This window comes from Bos javanicus, chromosome 19 (genome assembly GCF_032452875.1).
Source record: "Bos javanicus breed banteng chromosome 19, ARS-OSU_banteng_1.0, whole genome shotgun sequence".
Taxonomy (NCBI): Eukaryota; Metazoa; Chordata; class Mammalia; order Artiodactyla; family Bovidae; genus Bos; species Bos javanicus.
Genome location: NC_083886.1, coordinates 28323676 through 28346066, shown reverse-complemented (window position 1 = coordinate 28346066; position 22391 = coordinate 28323676). Strand labels below are relative to the sequence as shown.

The 22391-nt window shown below is 56.2% G+C and overlaps 4 protein-coding genes across 9 annotated transcripts; 3 read left to right on the top strand and 1 right to left on the bottom strand.

Moving 5' to 3' along the window:
* The first annotated feature begins 525 nt into the window (after positions 1-525).
* GABARAP (GABA type A receptor-associated protein) lies at positions 526-2560 on the top strand. The gene is made up of 4 exons (XM_061390984.1): positions 526-765; positions 1300-1378; positions 1517-1635; positions 2070-2560. The coding sequence occupies exons 1-4, from the start codon at positions 676-678 to the stop codon at positions 2133-2135; spliced, it is 354 nt and encodes a 117-aa protein (XP_061246968.1). The 5' UTR covers positions 526-675; the 3' UTR covers positions 2136-2560.
* An 828-nt stretch (positions 2561-3388) lies between these two features.
* Positions 3389-7886, top strand: PHF23 (PHD finger protein 23). 2 transcript variants are annotated; one of them, XM_061390977.1, is made up of 5 exons: positions 3389-3683; positions 5267-5298; positions 5533-5625; positions 6165-7002; positions 7103-7886. In XM_061390977.1, exons 1-5 carry the CDS (start codon positions 3650-3652, stop codon positions 7315-7317), a joined length of 1212 nt encoding a protein of 403 aa, XP_061246961.1. In that variant the 5' UTR covers positions 3389-3649; the 3' UTR covers positions 7318-7886. The 2 variants fall into 2 exon arrangements, with proteins under 2 accessions (XP_061246961.1, XP_061246962.1); XM_061390978.1 differs by lacking the exon at positions 3389-3683 and adding an exon at positions 4649-4698.
* Positions 7887-7991: 105 nt separating this feature from the next.
* On the top strand, positions 7992-16595 carry DVL2 (dishevelled segment polarity protein 2). 4 transcript variants are annotated; one of them, XM_061390974.1, is made up of 15 exons: positions 7992-8844; positions 11307-11376; positions 11833-11978; positions 12111-12208; positions 12348-12483; positions 12571-12661; positions 12809-12878; positions 12968-13107; positions 13193-13269; positions 13869-13936; positions 14126-14254; positions 14365-14496; positions 14613-14792; positions 15210-15428; positions 15573-16595. In XM_061390974.1, exons 1-15 carry the CDS (start codon positions 8651-8653, stop codon positions 16019-16021), a joined length of 2199 nt encoding a protein of 732 aa, XP_061246958.1. In that variant the 5' UTR covers positions 7992-8650; the 3' UTR covers positions 16022-16595. The 4 variants fall into 4 exon arrangements, with proteins under 4 accessions (XP_061246958.1, XP_061246957.1, XP_061246956.1 ...); XM_061390973.1 differs by having other exon boundaries at positions 12568-12661; XM_061390972.1 differs by having other exon boundaries at positions 12111-12220.
* A 72-nt stretch (positions 16596-16667) lies between these two features.
* Positions 16668-21973, bottom strand: ACADVL (acyl-CoA dehydrogenase very long chain). 2 transcript variants are annotated; one of them, XM_061390975.1, is made up of 20 exons: positions 21802-21973; positions 21652-21727; positions 21346-21411; positions 21184-21256; positions 21016-21080; positions 20776-20910; positions 20244-20388; positions 19856-19985; positions 19637-19762; positions 19109-19307; positions 18749-18853; positions 18236-18322; positions 18091-18153; positions 17900-18001; positions 17726-17823; positions 17575-17647; positions 17405-17477; positions 17239-17311; positions 17061-17136; positions 16668-16976 (listed from the first exon to the last, which is right to left on the bottom strand). In XM_061390975.1, the coding sequence occupies exons 1-20, from the start codon at positions 21861-21863 to the stop codon at positions 16836-16838; spliced, it is 1968 nt and encodes a 655-aa protein (XP_061246959.1). In that variant the 5' UTR covers positions 21864-21973; the 3' UTR covers positions 16668-16835. The 2 variants fall into 2 exon arrangements, with proteins under 2 accessions (XP_061246959.1, XP_061246960.1); XM_061390976.1 differs by lacking the exon at positions 18091-18153.
* Positions 21974-22391: the final 418 nt, after the last annotated feature.

The following is a 22391-nucleotide window of genomic DNA, read 5'->3' as shown; positions in this document are numbered from 1 at the left end:
GTAGTCCTTACCTTTCAGACCTCCTCTCCAGTCCCTTTGGTCCACTCATTACTGGAAGTTAAGCGCCCAGTGCGTCTCTCTAAACACAGGTTTTGTTTTTGCCCTCCTTTATTCCCGGAGACCTCTTCCTCCACTTGGGTACTACTTTGTTTTGGTGTCAACGGCCGCCTTCAGCGTACCAACAGATTTCGTGAATAGCTATCCATGTAATTATCTGCTTTTCCTCTGCATTACTTCCGAAAAGAGCTTTCGGAGAGCCAAGTCTCAAACTACGATTACCATCTTTTAAGCCCTTTTCATCGTTACCTCCCTGAGGGGAAAGTCGGGAAATGGATTTTCAGTTATTTCCGACGATAGCAAAAGGCAACCATCTTTCCTACGCCGCCTGCGTAATTTACAAATTGATTCCAAAGCGATTACGCTGACGGCGTGAGAGAGGAGGTCAGTAGGTGGCGCTACGCTACTGGCGTTAGGGCAGTTACGCCAGTGGCGTAACATAGCAGCCTGGGAGGCCCCTGTTGGCCGGGGGCGGGGTTGGTGAATAGGGAAGTGGCGCAAGTCCGGGGATCGCTCCGCTGAATCCGCCCGCGCGTTGCTGCCGTCGCCGCCGCCCCCTGTCCCGGCCCCCCCCCGGGTTCCCTCAGCCCAGCCCGGTCCAGCCCGGTTCCCGGGAGGATGAAGTTCGTGTATAAAGAGGAGCATCCGTTCGAGAAGCGTCGCTCTGAGGGCGAAAAGATCCGAAAGAAATACCCGGACCGGGTCCCGGTGAGGACAGTAGCCAGGGCCGAGGGCGCGGGGCGCTGGCGCTGACGCCACAGCTTGGGCTTGAGTCCGGGACCTACAGCGCAGGCATCAGTCTGCCGGTTGTGGCGGCGTTGGGAACGAGCCCCAAACCGCTGTTTCTGGGACCGGAGGTGAAAGGAATGGGGTACCAACAGAGCTGAAAGTGAGGAGATGTAGACTCGAGAGACCTTGGGGTTCGTGTGGGAGGCTGTGGGGCGTTTGACAGTTTGAGCTTCACAGAGGGTTTTTGAAACTGAAGCTCTGGTTGGCCCGAATAAGTCATTCTCGTCTGATTAACATAATTGTTTTTATGACTCCGTATTCAGGGATCCTGGATGTTTAGGTGAATTAGAGTCAGTGGGGTCAGAATTCTTATTCAGGGCTGCGCCGCATGTTAAGAGACAAAGAGAAATGAGTCTGGGGTACGTGTGGGTGCTAGGAATGTTGAGTTGTTGACAGGTGGAGCTGTGTGTCTGTGTACCTAGTGTCTGCTAATTTTTATCTTCTCTTTAACAGGTAATAGTAGAAAAGGCTCCTAAAGCTCGGATAGGAGACCTGGACAAAAAGAAATACCTGGTGCCTTCTGATCTTACAGGTGGGAACCTGACACAGTACCCAGATTTGTTTCTTGGGGGCGGGAGTGCAGTCTCTGATGGAGGAGACTCCACATAGCAGGTGTTCTTTTGAGGGTATTTGTTATCTCTGACTTTATCAGGCCTTGTATCTTTGGCAGTTGGTCAGTTCTACTTCTTAATCCGGAAGCGAATTCATCTCCGAGCAGAGGATGCCTTGTTTTTCTTCGTCAACAACGTCATTCCGCCCACCAGTGCCACGATGGGTCAGCTGTACCAGGTATGGTGCCTGGGAAGTAGAGGAGGCTTTGGGGAGGAGTTGGAAGAGCTTGAGAGGCAGAAAGTTTGAAGTCAGCAGTTCTTGGACCAGCTGGCTTACTTAGCTCTCAATTTTATATTTACCCTTAAGATTTCTGCATCGTTCTGGGTTAGGGATTTGGACAGGGCAGTGAGCCAGAGTAACTGCTGTGGTCCAGACTCCCCTCCAGCCACTCCGTGTTCCAAGGCAGTAGAGAACAGTTTGAGATCTTATTGTCCAAGACTGTGGATAGGATAATACTGCCCAGCACTTATGGTCTGGAGCAAGTGAGTCAAAGTACTGGTATTTGGGGTCTTCAAAAAGAATGGTTATGGAAGAAAATGTCCCAGTGGTGGGTGGTTCAAGTAACTAAAGCTCAGATGCCTGAATGCTGTTATTTTCTATCTTTATCCCAGGAACACCATGAAGAAGACTTCTTTCTATACATTGCCTACAGTGATGAAAGTGTCTACGGTCTGTGAAGCTGCTGCCCCTAAAGTGGGGGGTCCCATTCTACAAAGAGAGAGGTGGCCCCCCTTCCTTGACCTACTCCTCCTTGAGGTTCAAACACCACCTCCCTTCTTCAGGACCTGCACTTCCTAATGTTTGAGACTCTCCTATAGACCCTCTTAACACAAGGGTTAATGGGGGAGATGGCCTCTAATACCTCCCCTTTCTTTCTTCCCCTTTCTTTACCACCTTTCCCATTCTGCTTTAGACTTCTTGATTGTCAATCTCTGTCACATCTGGTAATTGTTTTGGTTTCTGTTCCCTTTCTAACTGCCCAAGGGGCTCAGAGCCCCAACAATCCTTTCTTTTCACTACCTTCTTTTTGGGGGTAGATGGAAGGGACTGAAATTGTGGGGGAAGGTAGGAGGCACATCAATAAAGAGGAAACCACCACCAAGCTGAACTGGATTTTTTCTTTGTGTTGTTCCCCTCCCCCTTTTGTTCTCCTCTTCAAGTGGTGGGGAAAGAGTAGGTTAGAGGTAATAGTATATTTTGGTTTGTTCTGCTTATGTTGGGCTTTTCCTTGTGTATATAAAGAGAGTGCTTTTGTTGTGATGGATGGAATACTGAATATCATTTCATGAAAGTTCAGTTGTATATACGTGTATATGGATTGGGTCCTGAGGTTATTAAAGTTTTTTACAGTGGGTTCCTGTGGATAAAGTTTGAAAGCACCTGCTTCAGATAAAATATCCAACTGTGTCGTAACTTTTTGGATTAAGGAAGAGATTTTCGAGTATGGGAGCTAGTGAAAGGACTCCGTCCTCAGATGTATGTCGCTTTGCCAGGCTTTGTGCCGGCGTGAGGGATCCAGTGGAGTAGAATCCAAGGGAGGGAGACAACTGGGAGGAGGGAGCCATTATCACCAGGAGAACTTCATCTCCCAGCAGCCTTCCTCTGTCTGGCCGGAAGTGGGGTGGTCCCCGCGGGGATATAAAGCCGCAGAATTGAGGCAGTATGGTGGCCGAGAGTTCTAATCCCTTCTTCCCGTTCTTTCTTAGCTCCGCCTAGCCTACATTTCCCAGGAGCCTGCGCGCACTCTTCCTCCCTCCCCTCTGCTCCCAATCTCCCCGCCACTCCCCGGGGGAGGAGAGCAGTTTAGTGCGCCTGCGCTAGTCCGTGGTTTGCTGGGAAGTGAAGTTCCGGATGCTTATACAGACCCCGTCACGCTCACCGCGGACTGACTACAATCCCCTTGATGCATTGCGCGTTAGCGCCCGCGAAGGGAGGGGGAGAGAGGAGGAGGGAGGGTGGAGAGGAGGAGGGAGCAGGCGGCCGGCGGCGCGGGGGGAGGGGGCCCGGTCCGGGAGTGCGGGAGGCTGTGGTAGAGGGAGGTGGCGGCAGCGGCTAGCGGACTCGAGTCACAACCGAGCCGAAACAGACACCTCTGTGGAGCGAGGCAGTAGGAGCACCGAGCACCGGAGGCGGCACCGGGATCCCCGGCTCAGGGGAGGGGGGCGCCGAACCGGGAGGAGGGTAGGGGGCGATGCTGGAAGCCATGGCGGAGCCCAGTCCCGAAGGTGAGCTCTCGACCGGCACAGGGCGCTGAGCCGGCGGGGGGCGGGCGAGGAATCTATTGGCAAACTTGGAGGTCGAGCCCCGGAGCCCAGCAGGGGAGCGCGGGGAGGGGGTCGGGGGCCTGCCCCTGAAGGTGGGAGAGTGACGAGTTGAGAGACCTTGGAGGAAAGAGGAGTGCGAGACTGGGCCGGGGATAGTTGGAGATTAGACGCTGTGTGTGTGTAGAGGGGGTGGGGTGGGATGGGGAGTGGGAGCTGGAAACCAGAGCTTCGAGGGTTAGGGGCCGAAAGGGCCTCCGGCAGGTTGGGGCCCTAGAACCGAGAGGTTAGGGGAATCTGGGAGCCGGAGAGTTGTTGAGGAGGGAGGATGTAGGAGAGGATTGAGTGAGGAGCTCGGTAGTTCGCCGAGGTGGGGGAGTTTGTGGCGGTGGTGCCGGAGCTCCCGGTAGTTGCCGCCGGAGGTAGCCCGGTGATTGTTGGAGGGGTGGGCAGATAGTTGTGGGGAGACGAGGGGGCCTGGGCATTGTCTGCGGTAGAGGGACTTATGCCGGTGGTAGCTGTGGGGAGAGGGAGCCGGGGAGCGACGAGAACAGGGTAGTTTTGGGGGCGGTGGGGCGGGGTGGGGGTTTAAGGCCGGCGAGTTGCGCCGGAGGGGGGGTTTGGTCGGCGAGGGTTAGAGCCTGGGAGTTGCGATGGGTGAGGGGGGCAACGGCGGCGGCAGCTGGGGTTGCTGGGCAGGCAGAGTAGCTGGGGTGGGGGCTAGAGTTTAGGGGTCCGTAGTCTAGTGACTTGGTGGCGAGTCCGGGGGCGGAGGGGGGGCGGCGGCCGAAGAGAGCTCGGAACTGGGCCCGGGGGCCCGGCGGGGAGCCCGAGGAGCTTGAGACGGGGAGGGGCCAAAGCCCCGGATGGGGGCGGAGGGACGCCGAAATTGTGGGGAGCGCGGCATGGGGGGGCAGGTGGGGCCGCGTCCGGGTGAGAGCTCTCTGGTCTGTCCCGGCCGCGAAGTGGCGTTGGATGTGTGAGCCCGTGTGTGTTTGGGGGTGGGGGGGGGTGAGGGGCGCGCCGGGCCTCGTGCTCGAGTAGAAGGGGCCGGAGGGCGGGGAGCGGTTCGGCGTGGTCATCCTGGACCCTGGGGGCCGGCGGGCGGCGTGTGCGGGCGCGGAGGGCCTGGGGCGGTAGAGCGCGGCGGGGTGGGAACTCGGGGCACTGAGCGCGTGTGAAGGACAGGGGCAGGCGGCAGCCCGGGCTCGGTCCAGGGAGCGGTATGGCGGGGTGGGGCGCGGAGAGAGCTGAGGAGCTCGGAGTCTAGAGAAACCGTGAGTTGGGGGGGGGGGGGGGCGGGGCGCTAGGCCTCCGGTGTGGGGGGGGGGAGGGGAGCGCTATAGCGAGGCCTGAGAGGGCGCCGCACCCAGGCTCCGCCCCTCGTGGGGCGGAAGGGGGAGCAGGGGCGGGCCCAGCGCCGCTGGGGGCTTGCTCGCCTGGCTGAAGGACCTGGGAGTGGAGGGGGTTCACTTGGGACCGCGAAGGTTGAGAGGTGAGGTTTCACACCGACTCTTGCCTTGACTCAGCTTTTATTGCTTTTACAGATCCACCTCCGACCCTTAAACCAGAGACTCAGGTGAGGGTTTCCCATTCCTTTGCAGCCCAATATTACTGCAGTAACCCGCCACCACACCGCCCTCCGCCCCCCCCCCCCGCCGCCCTCCGCCCCCCCCCCCCCCCCCCCCCCCCCCCCCCCCCCCCCGCCCCGGCCTCTCCTCTCTCCCTCCACCTTTTCCTGATTCCTCACTACTCTGGGGACTGTGCCTTTGGAGATGTCCCTCTTAAACTCTGTGTGATTTTCTTTTTTCAGCCACCGGAGAAACGTCGGAGAACAATTGAGGATTTCAACAAATTTTGCAGTTTTGTTTTGGCCTATGCAGGTTACATCCCCCCTAGCAAGGAGGTAGGGACAGAAGGACAACTGACTGGAGGGTGGTGTCCTAGGACTGTAGAGGAGCTCTTGAGCTTATGAGACTTTGTTACTTTATATACAAAGCCTCGAAATTACATGAGAAAGACTTAAGGAAATGGAAATTCTGGTGGGAGAACTAGTATCTGGGGTGGGAGTGGGATTAATAGATAGGTGGCTTGAGTGCAGTGAATGGTTTTGGGGTGTTCTTAATGGAAGGTTCTCTGGGATAAGTGTTAGGAAGCTGGAGATAGTAACAAGTGAAGCACAGAAACAGCTGAAGAAATACTGCTCTGGTCTAAGGGACGCAGTGTTGTGAAGGCAGTGGGTGTTGGGGAGATGGTGAGAATTTGAGGGCAGAGGTAACATGGATGTGTTCAAGAGGAGATGCTGCGGAGAATTGGGATGGTGATAAGTTTTCTGAATACAGTGAGATTTGGTGGTTTTGGAAGGATATTTTCGTCTGTTTGGTATGTTGAGGGGCCAAAATAAGGCTGGGCCCCCTCTGACCCTGGTCTTTTCTGTCCTTTAAGGAAAGTGACTGGCCAGCCTCTGGCTCCAGCTCTCCATTGCGAGGTGAGAGTGCGGCAGATAGCGATGGCTGGGACTCAGCCCCCTCAGATCTCAGAACCATCCAGACCTTTGTTAAGAAAGCAAAGTCATCCAAGAGAAGGGCGGCTCAAGCAGGTCCCACCCAGCCAGGACCCCCAAGGTCCACTTTCCCGCGTCTGCAGGCCCCTGACAGTGCTACTCTGCTGGAGAAGATGAAACTCAAGGACTCTCTCTTTGATATAGATGGGCCCAAAATGGCATCTCCACTGTCCCCCACGTCCCTGACACATGCCTCCCGGCCCCCTGCTGCTCTCACCCCAGTGCCCCTTTCCCAGGGGGACCTCTCCCAGCCTCCTCGAAAGAAGGACCGAAAGAACCGAAAGTTGGGGCCAGGAGGGGCGACAGGCTTTGGGGTACTCCGGAGGCCCCGCCCAGCCCCTGGGGATGGGGAAAAGAGGTCTCGAATCAAGAAGAGCAAGAAGCGGAAGTTGAAAAAAGCAGAGCGAGGGGATAGGCTCCCACCTCCTGGGCCTCCCCGGGCACCCCCCAGCGATACAGACTCTGAAGAGGAGGAGGAGGAAGAGGAGGAGGAGGAGGAGGAGGAAGAGATGGCAGCGATGGTAGGAGGGGAAGCCCCAGCCCCTGTGCTACCAACACCTGAGGCTCCTAGACCCCCTGCCACAGTGCACCCCGAAGGAGCCCCTCCCACTGACGGTGAAAGCAAGGAGGTGGGCAGCACTGAAACAAGCCAAGATGGAGATGCCAGCTCCAGTGAAGGCGAGATGCGGGTCATGGATGAGGACATCATGGTAGAATCAGGTGAGAAATTTGGGGCTGCCCAGGGGCAGCTGGGTTGATGGGTCTTGGGGTAGTGTGGATCCAAGAACTCAGAACACCAAACATACCTTCTTTTTCCCAGGTGATGATTCATGGGATCTGATCACGTGTTACTGCCGAAAGCCCTTTGCAGGCCGGCCCATGATTGAGTGCAGCCTGTGTGGGACGTGGATCCACCTCTCCTGTGCTAAGATTAAGAAGACCAATGTCCCTGATTTCTTTTACTGCCAGAAATGCAAGGAACTGCGGCCAGAGGCCCGGCGATTAGGGGGGCCTCCAAAATCTGGAGAGCCCTGACACATGCCATCTCCAGGCTGGAACTTCAAATGGAAATGTGACTTGGGAACTGAGCCTCAGGGTCATCATGTCCCCTGAAGCTGGGATGTTGTCCCATTTCGAGGCAGAAATTCCCAAGGGAAACTGGTTTGGAAATGAGTGGTTTTCCTACCCAACCTTTCCTTCCCACCTTATGGACTTGAACTTGGACCCATTGCAGTTGCGGGTGGGAGGCTCTCTGGGTCCCTAGACACTTAAACTGTCCCTGCCACTGCTCAGTTTCTGGGCCAGGGTTAGAACTGGGATGGAGTGGGACAGTTGTCTATAAAACTCTAGTGTAAATATATAGCAGTCCCCTCCCTCATCTTTTCTTCTATCTCACTCCCCATTTATTCTACACCGGTTGTATTTTTAATTTAGGACTTCCCCTTTTGAGCGTGGCAGCTCAGAGGTGGAGTGCCAACCAGAGCTTGGCCAAGGGAGGAAGGAAAACAGAAAGGTGACGATTCCTCACCTCTTTTGTTTTTAATACTGGCCAGCTGTTTGTACAGACAGCCTGCGTGTTGTAAATAAAGCAGAGTGGGCTCTTCTGTGTTTATAGCCCTCACTGACTGCCGTGCTGGGGAGGGAGGTTTTGGAAAAGCTGGCTGGAGTTGGAGCTGAAACCCACCTCTCTACTAAAAATGACCTGACTGCGCCTTTCCCACCAACACTATGACCTCAATTCAGTTGGCTTTGCCCCGCCTCATCCCCAGTCCAGGACCACCCCCCTCCCCCAATTCCCACCCAAACCTCCCACACGCGCGCTCCAACGCATGAAAGTTGCTTGGAGCTCCCTGCCGCAGCAGATAAAGTGGGCAGGCATTGCTTGCTTGCCCCCTGAGGGCAGAGCCCAGGCTGGTCAGAGTAGTCGGAGGACGCGGGTGGGGACACACATGGAGGAGGAGCCGCAGAAGGTTGGAAGACCGTTGCTGAACGCAGCAATCATGTGGCGGGGGTACTAGGCGGAGCCGAGGGGTCACGTGACCACGAGAGGGTCACGTGGTGGAGGCGTTTCGAAGGGGTGGGGTCGGTTCTGATCACGTGATGTGAGGAGAGGTGGGCGGGGCGCTGGAGGGCACTCACGAAGGCGGTGGCGGCGGCGGCGGAGCCCTCGGCTTTGGGTAGCACCCCACGGCCCGCCCCCCTCTCGCCGCCGCCACCCCGCTGACCCCCGCCTTCCTCCCTTTCGCACCTCTCTGGCGCTGTGTCGGTCCTGGTGCTGGTGCGTCGGTTCGCGGGAGTGCGCAGGCGCGGCGGGGGCGAACAGCCCCTTTGGGTGGGCGGCGGAGCCCGGGAGCGCGCGGGCGAGACCATGGCGGGCAGCGGCGCGGGGGGCGGTGGTGTTGGGGAGACGAAGGTAATTTACCACCTGGATGAAGAAGAGACTCCCTATCTGGTGAAGATCCCCGTCCCCGCCGAGCGCATCACCCTTGGCGATTTCAAGAGCGTCTTGCAGCGGCCCGCGGGCGCCAAGTACTTTTTCAAGTCTATGGATCAGGATTTCGGGTGAGCGCGAGGCCTAGACCGGGATGGATGGGGGCTGTGCTTTTGTGGAGTGGGTGATATTGAGGGGCACCGGGCTACTATGGGATATGCTGGGATTTTCTGGGCACTAGTGGAGCGGATTTTACTGTGCTGGTGTAGATTGGTTATCACAGGACGGACAACGTTATGCTTGGATAGATTGAGGCGCACGGAGCTGTAGGAGGACAGACTGGGCAATGCTAAACCAGATTAGAGAAGATTAGGCTATACTGGAGTAGATTGGGATACACTGGTTTATTTTCGGGTGTTCTGGACAGCGATGAGGTAGGTTGATGTATCCTCTGGTAGCTGCATCGTGAGCAGTCCTGTGCCACACAGGTTGTGGAGGGATATTGGGAAACCTGCTGATGTCAATTGATGGGCCAATTTGGGATGTTCTCTCTGATACTGAGGCAGACAGAATTGTTTGGGGGATATTCTAGTCTGTACTAAGGCAGTGTGCTGTATTGGGCTGCAGAACCCAGGTCTGCACTGGGTTCTGTTGATCTTTGTTGATCTTTGTTTCTTTGGGGGCCTAGTTTTTTGGGGGGATACTCAATCTAGGGGTACACAGGGCTGACCATGTCTATGTTAGTACAGACAGCTCTATTGGGATATTCTAGTCTATGTTGGTGTAGACAGCTGCGTGTGGGGACATTCTAGCCTATACTAGAATAGTTTTGGGCTATCCTGGATAATTTGGGATAGTCTGGAACCTTAAATAATTCAGGGTAGGCCTTTTTGTGTTTTATACCTTTAGGACTGTACTCTCTGTCCTCAATCTCAGCTCTTGAAGGGAGGCTGGCTTAGGCTGGGATAGCCTGGATTCTAGGAAAGCTGAACAGACTGGACTTTACCTAGAAAGACTAGATGTTGGGATGGTACCTTGTATTGAAATTCAAAGTTCGGTTTGTCAGCACTATATAACTTGGGGCATTTAACTTTGTTCATTGATTTCATCTGTGAAACAGTTAACCAGAGTAAAATGCTTAGCACAAATGCATGGTATGTATGTTCTTGGTGAATGGTCATTGTCTTTATTAGCACGGAGTCCACTTCAACTAGGCTACAATGATACAGGATAAAATCACTTGGCAGGCTGGACTATGTTGAGATTGGATTATGTTGTGAAGAATACAACTGTTATGCTGAGACAGATTGGTATGACACGCTGGGCTGTGTCATCACATTAATAATAGATGGGATTGAGTTGACATATATCCAGGGTCCTAGAATCATATTAGGCTAAAGGGTTAATTAGACAGGAGGTCCTAATTTGGGGGGTGAATGTCTCGTGATCAGTATGTTTATTGGTTTAGCCAACAGGTGTTTGTTAGCGCTTAGGCAGCATCAGGTACTTTGCTGTGTGGTCAGGGACTTGGGGTTGAACTTGGTGTTGAACAAAATCAGCACTGATGATATCGTGTGGTGGTTGAAAAGAAGGAGCAAGTTCGGTCCATTGAAGGAACCCATGGGTGAGATCGCCCTCAGGGCTGGGCTTTGGGGTCTGTCTGCTGCAGCTGCTGCTAAGTCACTTCAGTTGTGTCCGACTCTGTGCAACCCCATAGACGGCAGCCCACCAGGCTCCCCCGTCCCTGAGATTCTCCAGGCAAGAATACTGGAGTCGGTTGCCATTTCCTTCTCCCATGCATGAAAGTGAAAAGTGAAAGTGAAGTTGCTCCCTCGTGTCCGAGTCCTAGGGACCCCATGGACTGCAGCCCACCAGGCTCCTCCATCCATGGGATCCTCCAGGCAAGAGTACTGGAGTGGGGTCTGTCAGGAGGAGCAAATTGCTTAATGCAGAGTTTGTGCCAGGTGAGGCACAGAGGAACGGGGATCTGGGCTTCACCACTCCTTAGGAGCTCAGTCTACTAAGTACTGTTCTTTGATCTAATGAGTGTTTTTACTAGATGACAGTGCATTTGAACATCCATCTGGAAGTGAGTTAGAGAAAACTAAGGAAAACATAAGATTAGAGACATAGACAAGGACCACAAAGCCTTTGTGGGGCAATTGTGTGTGGAATGGGGTGGCTGCCCGTGAGGCATTTAAGGTTAGATATTTGGGGCAGCTAGGGCAGCCGTCTATGGGGTTGCACAGAGTCGGACATGACTGAAGTGACTTAGCAGCAGTAGCAGCAGTAGCAGTAGGGGAAGGCCTTTGACATTGGGCTGAGAGGTTTGAATTAGACTCTTGGAAAGCTCTGGAACAATGCTGAGCCCAAGGATGAACTGGGGATAGAAAGAGAAATAAGGAAAGGGAATTCGGTTTGGTGATTTCTTGGGTGTAAGAGTGAAGTGTCTCAATGTCAGAGAAGAGGATTTGCTGTGGTGGGAGGAAATCAACATCCTTGAGCTGAATGAAGATTGGGAGAAACTTCGAATGCAGGTGGGAGTGGGGAAAGCCGCTCCAGTTTCACTGACCTTTATCTTATCTCTCGGCAGGGTGGTGAAGGAAGAGATTTCAGATGACAATGCCCGCCTTCCCTGCTTCAATGGAAGGGTAGTATCCTGGGTAAGCGGCCTGGCTTTGAGGACCAGTCCCTCTGGCACTTCCCAGCTCCTCCAAGCCTCAGCCTGTGCCCACCCCATCTCAGCTGCTGGAATCTCTGACTGTTTGCTTCCTTACCTGTTTGTTTCTTTGTGTTTGGCCGTGCACCATGTGGCTCTCCCAACTGGAGATTGAACCCGGCTTTGAGAGTGAAAGCGCCAAGTCCTAACCACTGGACAGCTGGGAAGTTTCCATCCTCCTTAGCTGTTTGGAGAGCCAGCCAGTTGGAGCCTCTCAGCCTTCTCTTTCTGGAGCCTTTAACACTTGCTGCTGCCTTTTTTCTGTGTGCTTTTCTCCAGGTTCTCTCAGGCCCTGTTGCCTTTTCTAGTTCTTTCTCTTACTCCTACCTCATAGGCCTTCACTTCCCTGTTGAGCTGTGTTGGCTTTTTTTTTTTTTTTTAATCACTTGTACCCTTCTAGCTAGTGTCATCAGATAACCCCCAACCTGAGATGGTGCCCCCAGCCCACGAGCCTCGGACAGACCTGGCGCCTCCACCCCCACCTCTGCCCCCTCTGCCCCCAGAGAGGACCAGTGGCATTGGGGACTCCAGGCCTCCATCTTTCCAGTGAGTCCTTGAGATTCTTGCGTCTGGGGGAGGGAGATGAGGAGGGAATCCAAGTCCCATGGGAGGGGAAGCCGAGGGTTTGGGGGGCCCTGTCCCACTGATGGAGGTCGGGAACCCTCTCTGCCCATCTAGCCCTAACGTGTCCAGCAGCCGGGAAAACCTGGAGCCCGAGACAGAAACAGAGTCAGTGGTGTCTCTGAGGCGGGAGCGGCCTCGCAGGCGAGACAGCAGTGAGCATGGCGGTGAGGGGGACCGGGCCTGGAGGCCGGCTAGAGCAGGAGCTGGGGAGGGGTTGGCTCCCACTGAACAGAAGCATCTGGGTCAGATGCCGTGAGGAGCCTGATTCCTGAGGTGCCTCTTCCTCCTCAGCGGGAGGCCACAGGCCCAGCGGCCCCTCCAGGCTGGAGCGCCACCTGGCGGGGTACGAGAGCTCCTCCACCCTCATGACCAGTGAGCTGGAGAGCACCAGCCTGGGGGACTCGGACGAGGATGACACCATGAGCAGGTGAGGCTCCTCGGACCTCCCCAGGGCACTAGCCCCCCTTCCCGTCCTTTCCTTTGGCCCCATGACCACTGCCCAACCTCCCAGCAGGTTCAGCAGCTCCACAGAGCAGAGCAGCGCCTCCCGCCTCCTCAAGCGCCACCGGCGGCGAAGGAAACAGCGGCCACCCCGCCTGGAGAGGGTGAGGGGCTTCTTGTGGGTCAGCTGGACCTCCCTTGGGGAAGTTGGGGGTTCAGGCCTTGACCTAGACAGTCCGAGGCCCGGGAATCCCTTGGCTTGTTCCGGGGTGTTAGAGGCAGTCCTGCTCCTTCCCCTTTGCCCACCACAGGCCTCATCCTTCAGCAGTGTCACAGATTCCACCATGTCTCTCAACATCATCACAGTCACGCTCAACATGGGTATGGAGGGGCCGGGAGGATCTGGTCTCCAGGGTCCCTGGGGGGCATGCAGCTAGCGCTTCCCCTCATCACCTGGCTTCCCTCCACAGAAAAGTACAATTTCCTGGGCATCTCTATTGTGGGCCAGAGCAATGAGAGGGGAGACGGTGGCATCTACATTGGCTCCATCATGAAAGGTGGGGCTGTGGCGGCTGATGGGCGCATCGAACCTGGGGACATGCTTTTGCAGGTGAGCTGGAGCAGGCCCATGCACTGACTTGGCCAGCGCTCTCAGCCCCTCCCTCTCGCCTTTGACCCATTGTCCCTCCTGCCAGGTGAACGACATGAACTTTGAGAATATGAGCAATGATGATGCGGTGCGGGTGCTGAGGGACATCGTGCACAAGCCAGGGTGAGCCTGTGAGCTGGTCCAAGTCCTCAGTCCTCTTTCTTTGCCTTTTCACTTTTTTTTTTTTTTTTTTGGTTTTGTCATAATACAGAGTGGGGAAACATAGAGCTGGTCAAAAATATGTAATGAGTCTGGGGTGAACAGGTGGCCATTATCCCCACTACTTATGTCATGACCTAGAAGTTTGCTGACCCACAAAGGGTCCCTCCAATGTCCCTTCCTGGTCCCTCCCATCTCATTCTCCCAGAGATAACCAGTCTCTTGATTCTTTGTTCATCACCACAATAGTTTGCTTGGCTCTCATTTGAGTGGCCATGTACATGTCTTTGAACAACGCACTTTAGTTTTACCTGTTTTTAGACTTTCTGAGTGGGATCGTGCAGTGTCTTCTCTCTTAAATTACTCAGCAGTATGTTTTTAAGAGTGGCCTGTGTTAGTCACCCTTATTGTGGAGCCTTTCACCATCACTTTCTCAGCCCCAGTTGTGCCTGTGGTCTCTCCTCTTTCCCTCTTTCTGTCTTTCACTCTTTCTCATTCCAGGCCTCCCCTCTCCTCAGACCTCTGCCCTTACCCCCACTTGACTGACCTTCTCTTCCCCACAGCCCCATTGTGCTGACGGTGGCCAAGTGCTGGGATCCCTCTCCCCAGGCCTACTTCACTCTTCCCCGAAGTGAGTGATGCTCAGGGGTCCTACAGCTAGGAGGACAGGGCAGGAGTGGGTACTCTTGGCCTTCATGCTACAGGGAATGGAGCGATAGGGGGGTACAGCGAAGCTGGAACAGGAGTCTGAGTCGGGGAGGGATGGGGGTGGCTCTCTGTGGTTGAGAGGTGACCATCCTGATGGCCTTCGCTGTTGCAGATGAGCCCATCCAGCCGATCGACCCTGCTGCCTGGGTCTCACACTCTGCTGCCCTGACTGGCACCTTCCCAGCTTATCCAGGCTCCTCATCCATGAGTACCATCACCTCTGGATCCTCTCTTCCTGATGGTGAGCCCGCCGGCCCATCCTCGCTCCCTGGAAAGCCACCTGCTGTGGTGTGACTCCACTGCTCCATGGGCCTTGGTCCTAACTCTGACTCCCTGATTGTCCTCCATCAGGCTGTGAGGGCCGGGGTCTCTCTATCCACACAGACATGGCGTCTGTGACCAAGGCCATGGCTGCTCCAGAATCGGGACTGGAAGTTCGGGACCGCATGTGGCTCAAGATCACCATCCCTAACGCCTTCCTGGGTGTGGCTGGGCTCTGGGCAGGTGGTGGGGGAGGAAGAGGAGGAGGCCAAAACTGGGAAGGGGGGTGGAAGCTAGAGAGAAGAACTTGAGGCCTTTCTCTGTCTTCCGCAATCCAGGCTCGGATGTGGTGGACTGGCTGTACCATCACGTGGAGGGCTTTCCGGAGCGGCGGGAGGCCCGGAAGTACGCCAGTGGGCTACTCAAGGCGGGCCTCATCCGGCACACTGTGAACAAGATCACCTTCTCTGAGCAGTGCTATTACGTCTTTGGAGACCTCAGTGGTGGCTGTGAGAGCTGTGAGTGCCCCTGTCCCGGCCCAGGTAGAGCGGCCCTGGCAGCCTTGTCCTGCGTCTCCAGCCCCAGCCCAGAAACCAACCGGGGCTGCTGTGGACGCTGAGCAGCATGCGTCCTTCAGTGGTCCCTGCATTGGCTGATGACGGGCGTGGGGGTTGACATACACCCCTGTTGTGCTGGATGAGCTGTGCGCAGGTTCAGGGTTGCGTCTGCTGGGGAGGGGAGACATGGGACTAAGGGTGGCTCTGGCCGTGTTCCTGCCCTGACGGCTGTGGCAGGTGGGACATTCCCTATCAGCGGCCCTCTTGTTAACCCCTGCCACGGATGGTTGTGAGGAAACCGTTCCCAGTTCCTCATTCGATGTCTTGGCATCCTGGCTTCTCAACGCAGTGATCCTTGATCTCTTCTTTGCCTTCCAGACTTAGTCAACTTATCTCTTAATGACAACGATGGCTCCAGTGGTGCTTCGGACCAGGATACTTTGGCTCCTCTGCCTGGGGCCACCCCCTGGCCCCTATTGCCCACTTTCTCATACCAGTACCCAGCCCCACACCCATACAGTCCTCAGCCCCCACCCTACCACGAGCTCTCGTCCTACACCTATGGCGGAGGCAGTGCCAGCAGTCAGCACAGCGAGGGTAAGTTGCCGACAGATCCCCACATAGTTGGGTCTGGATGTGGGGGCCAAGGCGAAGCCAAGGAGCAGAGGCTGGAGCAGGGACTGGGGAGGCCGAAGGACCTGGGCTGTGGCTCAGTTGCTCCTATCCTCTCTCTCCCCACAGGGAGCCGGAGCAGTGGGTCGACGCGGAGCGATGGGGGGGCGGGGCGCACGGGGAGGCCTGAGGATCGGGCCCCTGAGTCCAAGTCCGGCAGTGGCAGTGAGTCTGAGCCTTCCAGCCGGGGCGGCAGCCTTCGACGGGGTGGGGAACCTGGTGGGACTGGTGATGGGGGCCCTCCCCCATCCAGGGGCTCATCAGGGGGTGCTCCCAATCTCCGAGCCCACCCGGGGCTGCATCCCTATGGCCCACCTCCTGGTATGGCCCTCCCTTATAACCCCATGATGGTGGTCATGATGCCGCCGCCCCCACCCCCTGTCCCTCCAGCAGTGCAGCCTCCAGGGGCCCCTCCAGTCCGAGACCTGGGCTCTGTGCCCCCAGAGTTGACCGCCAGCCGCCAAAGTTTCCACATGGCCATGGGCAACCCCAGTGAGTTCTTTGTGGATGTCATGTAGAGCCCATGGTGGGGCCACGTTGGATCGGCTGTCAGTGTTTGGTGCTCCTGTCCTGTGATTGGATGTCTTGTCAATCATGTGCTCATCACTCCTCTGGTGCTTGGACTCAGCCTGTCCTGTGGGCTGCTGTCTGCTGTGAGGTTGTTGCCACTGTGACTTTCCAGCAGTGCCTGGTTCCTCCCTTTTTCTTTGGGGTTCAACAAGGGACCTTTGGTTATTTTTAGCTTTATTTTTTTTATAAGCCTTTTGGGGGGTTAAAATAGATGTTCTTACATTTTGGGGACTATTTTTTTAGTAGATAATTTTTCTTTTATATGAAGAATGCTTGTCTCCTGGGCCCCTCCTTCTAACCCCTCAATGTGACCTCCTTATCCATTCGCCCAGTCAGCTCCGTCCTGAGCAGGGTGGGAGGGTGGTCAGTGGTACCCTGGGATGTGGAAGGGGGTTGGTTCCCCTAGACAGCCGTCAAAGGAAGCTGGGGTAGTTGGTACTGGGGGCCGTGTAGCTGCTTTTGTTACTCTATTTATTTTAGTCATCTGTATAAAACACTAAATAAAGCAATAGGGGCAAACTCCCTGCGCCTCTGGCTCCTTTCTTTGGGAGGGAGGCAGGCAGCAAGGGAAAGAACAGAGATACAGTCGCAGAGTGTGACTTGTTAGAAACTTTACTTGTGAGGCAGTAAGTGCTTCCTCTGAGAGCAGGCACAGTCATGGGCCGGGGCCCCCTTCAAGGTAGAACCAGGATGGGCAGGAAAGGGGTCTGGGCTTTGGCTTGAGAAAAGGCACATTTTGGGCCAGGCTGTAATTGAGAGTACTCAGAAACCAAGGGGATTGCTGGTGACCACGCCGCCCCGCTCCACCAGGGCCTTGGAGATGCTTTTGAAGTTACGAAAGAGCTCCTGCTGCTGGGGGTCAGACTGCAGAGCAGTCATGTTCTCCCGGATCCGGGCTGCAGCCTGGGGAGGGAGGGGGAAGGAGGGGGTTCAGACCTGTCCCTTGATTCCCTCCAGCCCCCTGTACTTAGTAACTCTGGATCTCACCTCGATACACCAGCTGTCACAGAGCATTTTCTCATGCTGGGCTGTGGGGTGGCCTTCACTCAGGGATCTTGAGGCCCTAGTGGGAAGCAGGAGAAAAACACATCTGGGCTGTGACCCTAGCCCAGGGACCCCCCCCCCCGCCCCACTGAGACTCAGGTCTCCCCCACTGCCTCCTCACCTGGACAGAACCACCACCATGGCATAGAGGTCAATGGCACTGTCCGCCAGACGCTGCAGCAGAAACTGTTCATCTGCCAGGTAGATGGGTTGGCAGGGGGGGCGGTGAGTGGGTTAGGGGGAGGGAGAGGGAAAGTGGGGGTGGGAACGAGGTTGTGCTCACTCACTGATGATATCCTTCTTGTGCTTTATCAGCTTGGCCTCCACCACGGTGGCAAACTGCTCCAGAGCCTGCACCGCCTGAGGAGATGGGATGGTGCCTGGGGTGAGATGAGGCCCGGTCTTGGCCCCTCAGCTTCTGATGCAGGCTACCCCTCCACCTTGACTGCTTACGTACCAGCTCACCACTCCGACTCAGTTCCTGGTGGACGATGCCACTGAGACTCAGGCCACTGCCCAGCCCTGCCCGCCTTAAGAGGAAGCCAGAGGGTGACTGGTTAGTTGCCATGCACCGCCCCTCCCCACCACGCCCTGGTCTCTAAGCTTACCGCCTCAGCTGTTTGCCTGCCTCTCCTAGCAGGAGGCCAGCATTCCCAAAAGGGTTCTTTAGAGCATTGCCAAGCCCAGAGAGTTCCTTTCCTTTGTCCTGTGGGGGAGGAGAGCCCCATAGTCAGGAGTCACTGTCCTCCCTACCAACTCCCCCTGATTCTCCTGCCTCTTACCATGCAGCCCTGCAGAGCCACAAACAGCCGGAGAATGTCATTTGTTCCCTCGAAGATCCGGAAGATGCGAAGATCTCGGAGCACACGCTCTACCCCAGGCTCCTACCGCAGGGGAAGACAGATCACACGTCCCCGCTGGGATGCGCCTGCCTCCTGGCCCTGCAGCCACCCCGGCAGAGAAGCGTCTGTACCTTCATGAAGCCCATGCCCCCCATGATTTGGATGCACTCATCTGTCACTTTCCAGGCTGCCTCCTAGGAACAGAAACACCCCAGATTGCTTTTGGAGCCAAGCTCCCAAACCTGGCTCTCCCTCCCAACAGGCCTGGGACCTCACCGAGCCAAAGATTTTGCTGATGGCGGCCTCTATCTGGAAGTCCGTGGATCCCTGGTCCATGTTGGCACTCACCATGTACGCCATGGACTGAGGTTGGGACATAGGAAGGGAAATGGAAAAAGGCTGCATCAGACTTGATCTGGTCACCCAGATCTCACAAGACCAGGTCTGCCTTGGCCTTTGGCCCTTCCCTTCACCTTCCAGTGCCATGAGTTAGGCACGTCCGAGTATTTGGTCCCCTGGTCAGTTCATCAGGGGCTTGCAGGCATTTGACTTCTTGGAAGGGGTGAGGAGGTGAGGGTGGGGTGAGAGACTACACTTCAGGGACCTCTGGAAGCACCTCGGTGGAACAGCATGGCTCTCCCCATCCTGCAGAAGCTGAACTGGCTATGCCTCCCCGCATCCCCTAGGGCATTGGTGTAAAGCTGGAGACCCACTGCCCCAGGTGCTGCTGGGGGTTGTAGTCTGACCCATCTGGGAAGAAGGGCTCTGGGGACAGGGGATGGCCCTCACCTCAGTCACATACTGCAGCATAGCCATCCGGGCCAGCTTCTCCTGGATCAGCCCAAAGTTGTGAATTTTCTCCCCAAACTGGGTACGGTTAGCAGCATGATCCACCTGGAAGAGGACACATGTGTCCCGCTGTGGTTCTCTAGTCTCCTCTTTCTGGGAGGGGAGCTGGGCTGCACTGGGAGGGATGGGCTTTGGCCACAGTCAAGAGCCAGTCCAGGATGGATGGAGACCTAAGCAATCTGCTGGTGGGGAGGGGTCTCTTGTGGAGGGAGGGCCTGCAGGGGACAGGGGCACATGGAAAGGGAGACAATATGACTTAGACTTAGATTCAGGCTGGCCTGGGACAGGCAGGGTACTCACCGCCTTAGCAATGATGCCTTTCATGGTGCCTGCCAGAGCTGCAGCCATGCCAAACCTTCCATTGTTGAGAATATGCATGGCGACCTTGAAGCCGCCCCCTACCTCCCCCAGTACGTTCTCTGCTGGCACCCGTACTCCGTCAAAGTACACCTCTGCTGTGTTTGAGGCTTTGATGCCCATCTTCTTCTCAGGGGGCCCACTGTGACAGGATGGAGAAATTGCCATTGGGGTGGGGGGAATTAGTCCCTCATTCCTTATGAGCCAGCCCGAAAGAGGTGCAGGCAGCATTCCCCAGCATACCCAGAGGGCTGAGGAGGCCTGGCTTTATCCTGCTGCTGTGCTCTGAGCTCAATGGTTGGTGGAGCCAAACTTGAGGTCGGTTTCCTACATACTAGGCCCAGAGGGAACACGCTGTCCAGATGCTCTGGGTTTTGCACACATCCCCAGGGTGACCCATGGCAGCCATCTGCCCTGGAACTCAGTACCACCGGCTCCCTGGCTCCCCCTCTTCCACCCCAGCCCACTCACTGGGTGACGCCGCCAAAGCTCCTCTCCACCACAAAAGCTGTGATCTTCTCCTTCACAGCGCCCGTAGCTGTGTCTGTAACCGGTGTCTTGGCAAAGACCGTGAAGATGTCTGCCAGGCCCCCGTTACTGTGGAAAAAAGAGGCGGTCAGGGCACAGAGGATGGAGCAGTGGGGCCTGGATTGGGCAGAGGGTGGAGAGGAGGGAGAAATGGAAGAGTGCCTGATCCAAATCTTGCTTCCGTTGAGGGTATAGTATTTTCCACAGGGGCTGGGCACAGCTGAGGATCGGATGGACGCTGCATCTGATCCACTGGAGGGCTCCGTTAGACAGAAAGCAGCTATAGTCTCCCCTGTTGGAGACAGCGCTCCTTTACTCTGGGTTCTGATGGGCACAGAAGGCACTTTGGTGCCACCACCCATCCCTGGAGCACCCATCCCCCTTTAAGGCCTCTGGCGATATTCAGTGACTTCTGAATGTCTTTCCCAGAATCCTTCTGACCACCCCCCCCCTCCCCGCCCCAGCCAACACACCTAGCTATGCAGTGATCTAAGTTCGGCCAGCCTAATCTGCCAAGCCCCGATCTCTGGCTCTACTAGGGCTGCCTCACCAGATGCCAGTTTGGGGAGATATTTTTCTTTCTGGGCCTTTGTGCCGAAGAGCAGGATGCCTTTGAAACCGATGCTCTGATGGGCCCCCAGGACGATGCCCACGCCAAGGTCATACATGCCCACGATCTCCACCAATCGGGCATACTGGAGGGGAAAGAGGCATTGGGGGCTGTAATTGGCTAAATGGGGACCCGCCCTTAACAGGGAAGCATGGGCAGCAGGAAAGAACCGAACTTGGGTGTCCCTGCAAAGTGAGTAGACAGAGCATGTGGGCCAATGGCAGAGGACACTGGCGGGTCTATTCTAGGTCTTGGTGGGAGGCAAGTACCCTACCATATCCTCAGACAATCCCCACATTCGAGATCCGTTAGGATTTGGGAACCTGGGTGAGGTCCACGACCTTTGGGAACTGCAAGTTTCGTATTAAGAAACATCCCACAGGCGCCCAGGGCAGTTCATGGCAGAGACCTTTGCCCCAGAGGTAAGAAAGTAGAAGACGGAGGCAGGAGGTGACTGGGGGGATTCCCTCACCTGGGTGTTGCAGAGGCCCACGCCACCCAGTTCATTGGGTACTTGCAGACCAAAGGCCCCCAACTCCTTGAGACCTTGCATGGTGGTCTCCTCCACTCTTTCCAGTATGTCATTCTTGGCAGCATCGTTCACCTCCTGGGGAAGGCACAGGATCTCACCTCTAGGCTCCTTTTAATAAGGCTCCTTAACCTCTCTCCATCAGGAACCACGCCCTCTATTACTCAGGCTGGCATTGCTTACCTCAAAGAATCGGGTCACGGGCCCCACCAGCTCTTTGAGAAACTGTGTTTGGTCCTCGTTGAGCACTGCGGTGGTTGGAGTGGTGAGAAGGCAGGACAGGTCAGGCCAGGCCAGGCGGTCAGGGGAAGCTGCCCACCCCCGCCCGGCTCTGCCTACTCATTTCCTTACCAGACGGGTATGGAAACACCTGATCGGTGGTGAGCTGGCCCTTGAACGTGCCCACAGCAAAGGACTTAGATACCTGCGTAGGGAGAAGGGAGGGGGTATCAGGGAACAGTGTGAGGTGGGTCTGCCCCTGGTTTAAACCCTCCACAGCTCGGAGCCACGTACCGAGTTGGCCCGTTTTTCCCTGGTCGAAGCCTCAGAAGGCTGGGAATCAGACTGGTCCACAGCCGCCTGGGGAAAGGGATTTCGAAGTGCCAAAAACAGCAAAGCGGAAGACGGGAGGGCGCATCCGACACCTTTCCCCTAGTTTCATCCTCAGGGCACCCCGGTTTGCCCTTTCCCCTACTTTGGGCGCCAGGCGACTGGCAGGTGACTAGGAGGAACCAAGAGGGAGACCCCTGCCGGCGGCGGGGAGGTGGGAGCCGAAGCGGACTCCGGCTCTCACACCCCTTAAAGTTCGCTGTCACTTACCTGGGCGACCCCACTGGCATAGGGTCGCCGGGCAGGGCCGGGCCGGGGCTGCCCCAAGAGCTCACCGGGCCACGAGCTGTGGGGAATAAGTGTTCAGTCCTGGCTCAGTGCCCCGGCTTCCTGTCCCCCTCCCCTCTGTCACACACACACCTTACGCCCCGCAGCCTCAGCAGCTGCCGCCCCGTACTCTGAGCCATTCTCGCTGCCCGCATCTCTGAACCGCTTCGGTCGCCGGTGCCCTAAACGCTGACCTAGAGTTGTCGAGGGTCTGCCAAAGTCTAGTTCCCCGTCCCTGACTCATCCTCCACAATGCACCGGGTCACGGCGGGCGGGGCTTTCCGGCCACCGGAGCATGCTGGGAGTTGTAGTTCCGGAGCGCCACATAGCCCCTGCAATCTGGTTGACCTAGGGGTCATCTCCAAACGAATGTTGTCTTCTCCCAAACAGCTTCATCCGAACTAGATGAACTAATTTGTACGAACCAGAGCGTAGCCAGCAGAAGGGGTGATGAGATAGGCTGAGACGGAAGAGGGAGGAACTTAGGCATCTGCCCCCAGAGGGGTGGAGGGTAGACTGAAGAGAGGACTTCCCAGCTGGAGTTAGAAGGGAGAGATGGAAAGAGAGAAGTGTAAGAAAGATACCAGAGGCAGGGGAATGGAAAGAGGACTCTGAGATACCAATGAAATCCGTCTCCGCCAACACAAAAGGGAGGGAATAAAGGAGTGGGTGACTCCAGGTGG

Bases quoted from the DNA above. Each gene is read 5' to 3' on its own strand.
- GABARAP (XM_061390984.1), top strand. From the start codon at position 676: ATGAAGTTCGTGTATAAAGAGGAGCATCCGTTCGAGAAGCGTCGCTCT. The intron at 1,379-1,516 runs GTGGGAACCTGA...TATCTTTGGCAG, and splicing joins GGTGCCTTCTGATCTTACAG to TTGGTCAGTTCTACTTCTTA. The intron at 1,636-2,069 runs GTATGGTGCCTG...TCTTTATCCCAG, and splicing joins CGATGGGTCAGCTGTACCAG to GAACACCATGAAGAAGACTT.
- DVL2 (XM_061390971.1), top strand. From the start codon at position 8,651: ATGGCGGGCAGCGGCGCGGGGGGCGGTGGTGTTGGGGAGACGAAGGTA. The intron at 12,484-12,567 runs GTGAGGCTCCTC...CCAACCTCCCAG, and splicing joins GAGGATGACACCATGAGCAG to CAGGTTCAGCAGCTCCACAG. The intron at 14,255-14,364 runs GTGAGCCCGCCG...GTCCTCCATCAG, and splicing joins TGGATCCTCTCTTCCTGATG to GCTGTGAGGGCCGGGGTCTC.
- PHF23 (XM_061390977.1), top strand. From the start codon at position 3,650: ATGCTGGAAGCCATGGCGGAGCCCAGTCCCGAAG. The intron at 5,299-5,532 runs GTGAGGGTTTCC...TTCTTTTTTCAG, and splicing joins CCCTTAAACCAGAGACTCAG to CCACCGGAGAAACGTCGGAG. The intron at 5,626-6,164 runs GTAGGGACAGAA...CTGTCCTTTAAG, and splicing joins ACATCCCCCCTAGCAAGGAG to GAAAGTGACTGGCCAGCCTC.
- ACADVL (XM_061390975.1), bottom strand. From the start codon at position 21,863: ATGCGGGCAGCGAGAATGGCTCAGAGTACGGGGCGGCAGCTGCTGAGG. The intron at 21,728-21,801 runs GTGTGTGTGTGA...TATTCCCCACAG, and splicing joins CTGAGGCTGCGGGGCGTAAG to CTCGTGGCCCGGTGAGCTCT. The intron at 19,763-19,855 runs GCACTCTTCCAT...TTTTTTCCACAG, and splicing joins GGAAGCAAGATTTGGATCAG to TAACGGGGGCCTGGCAGACA.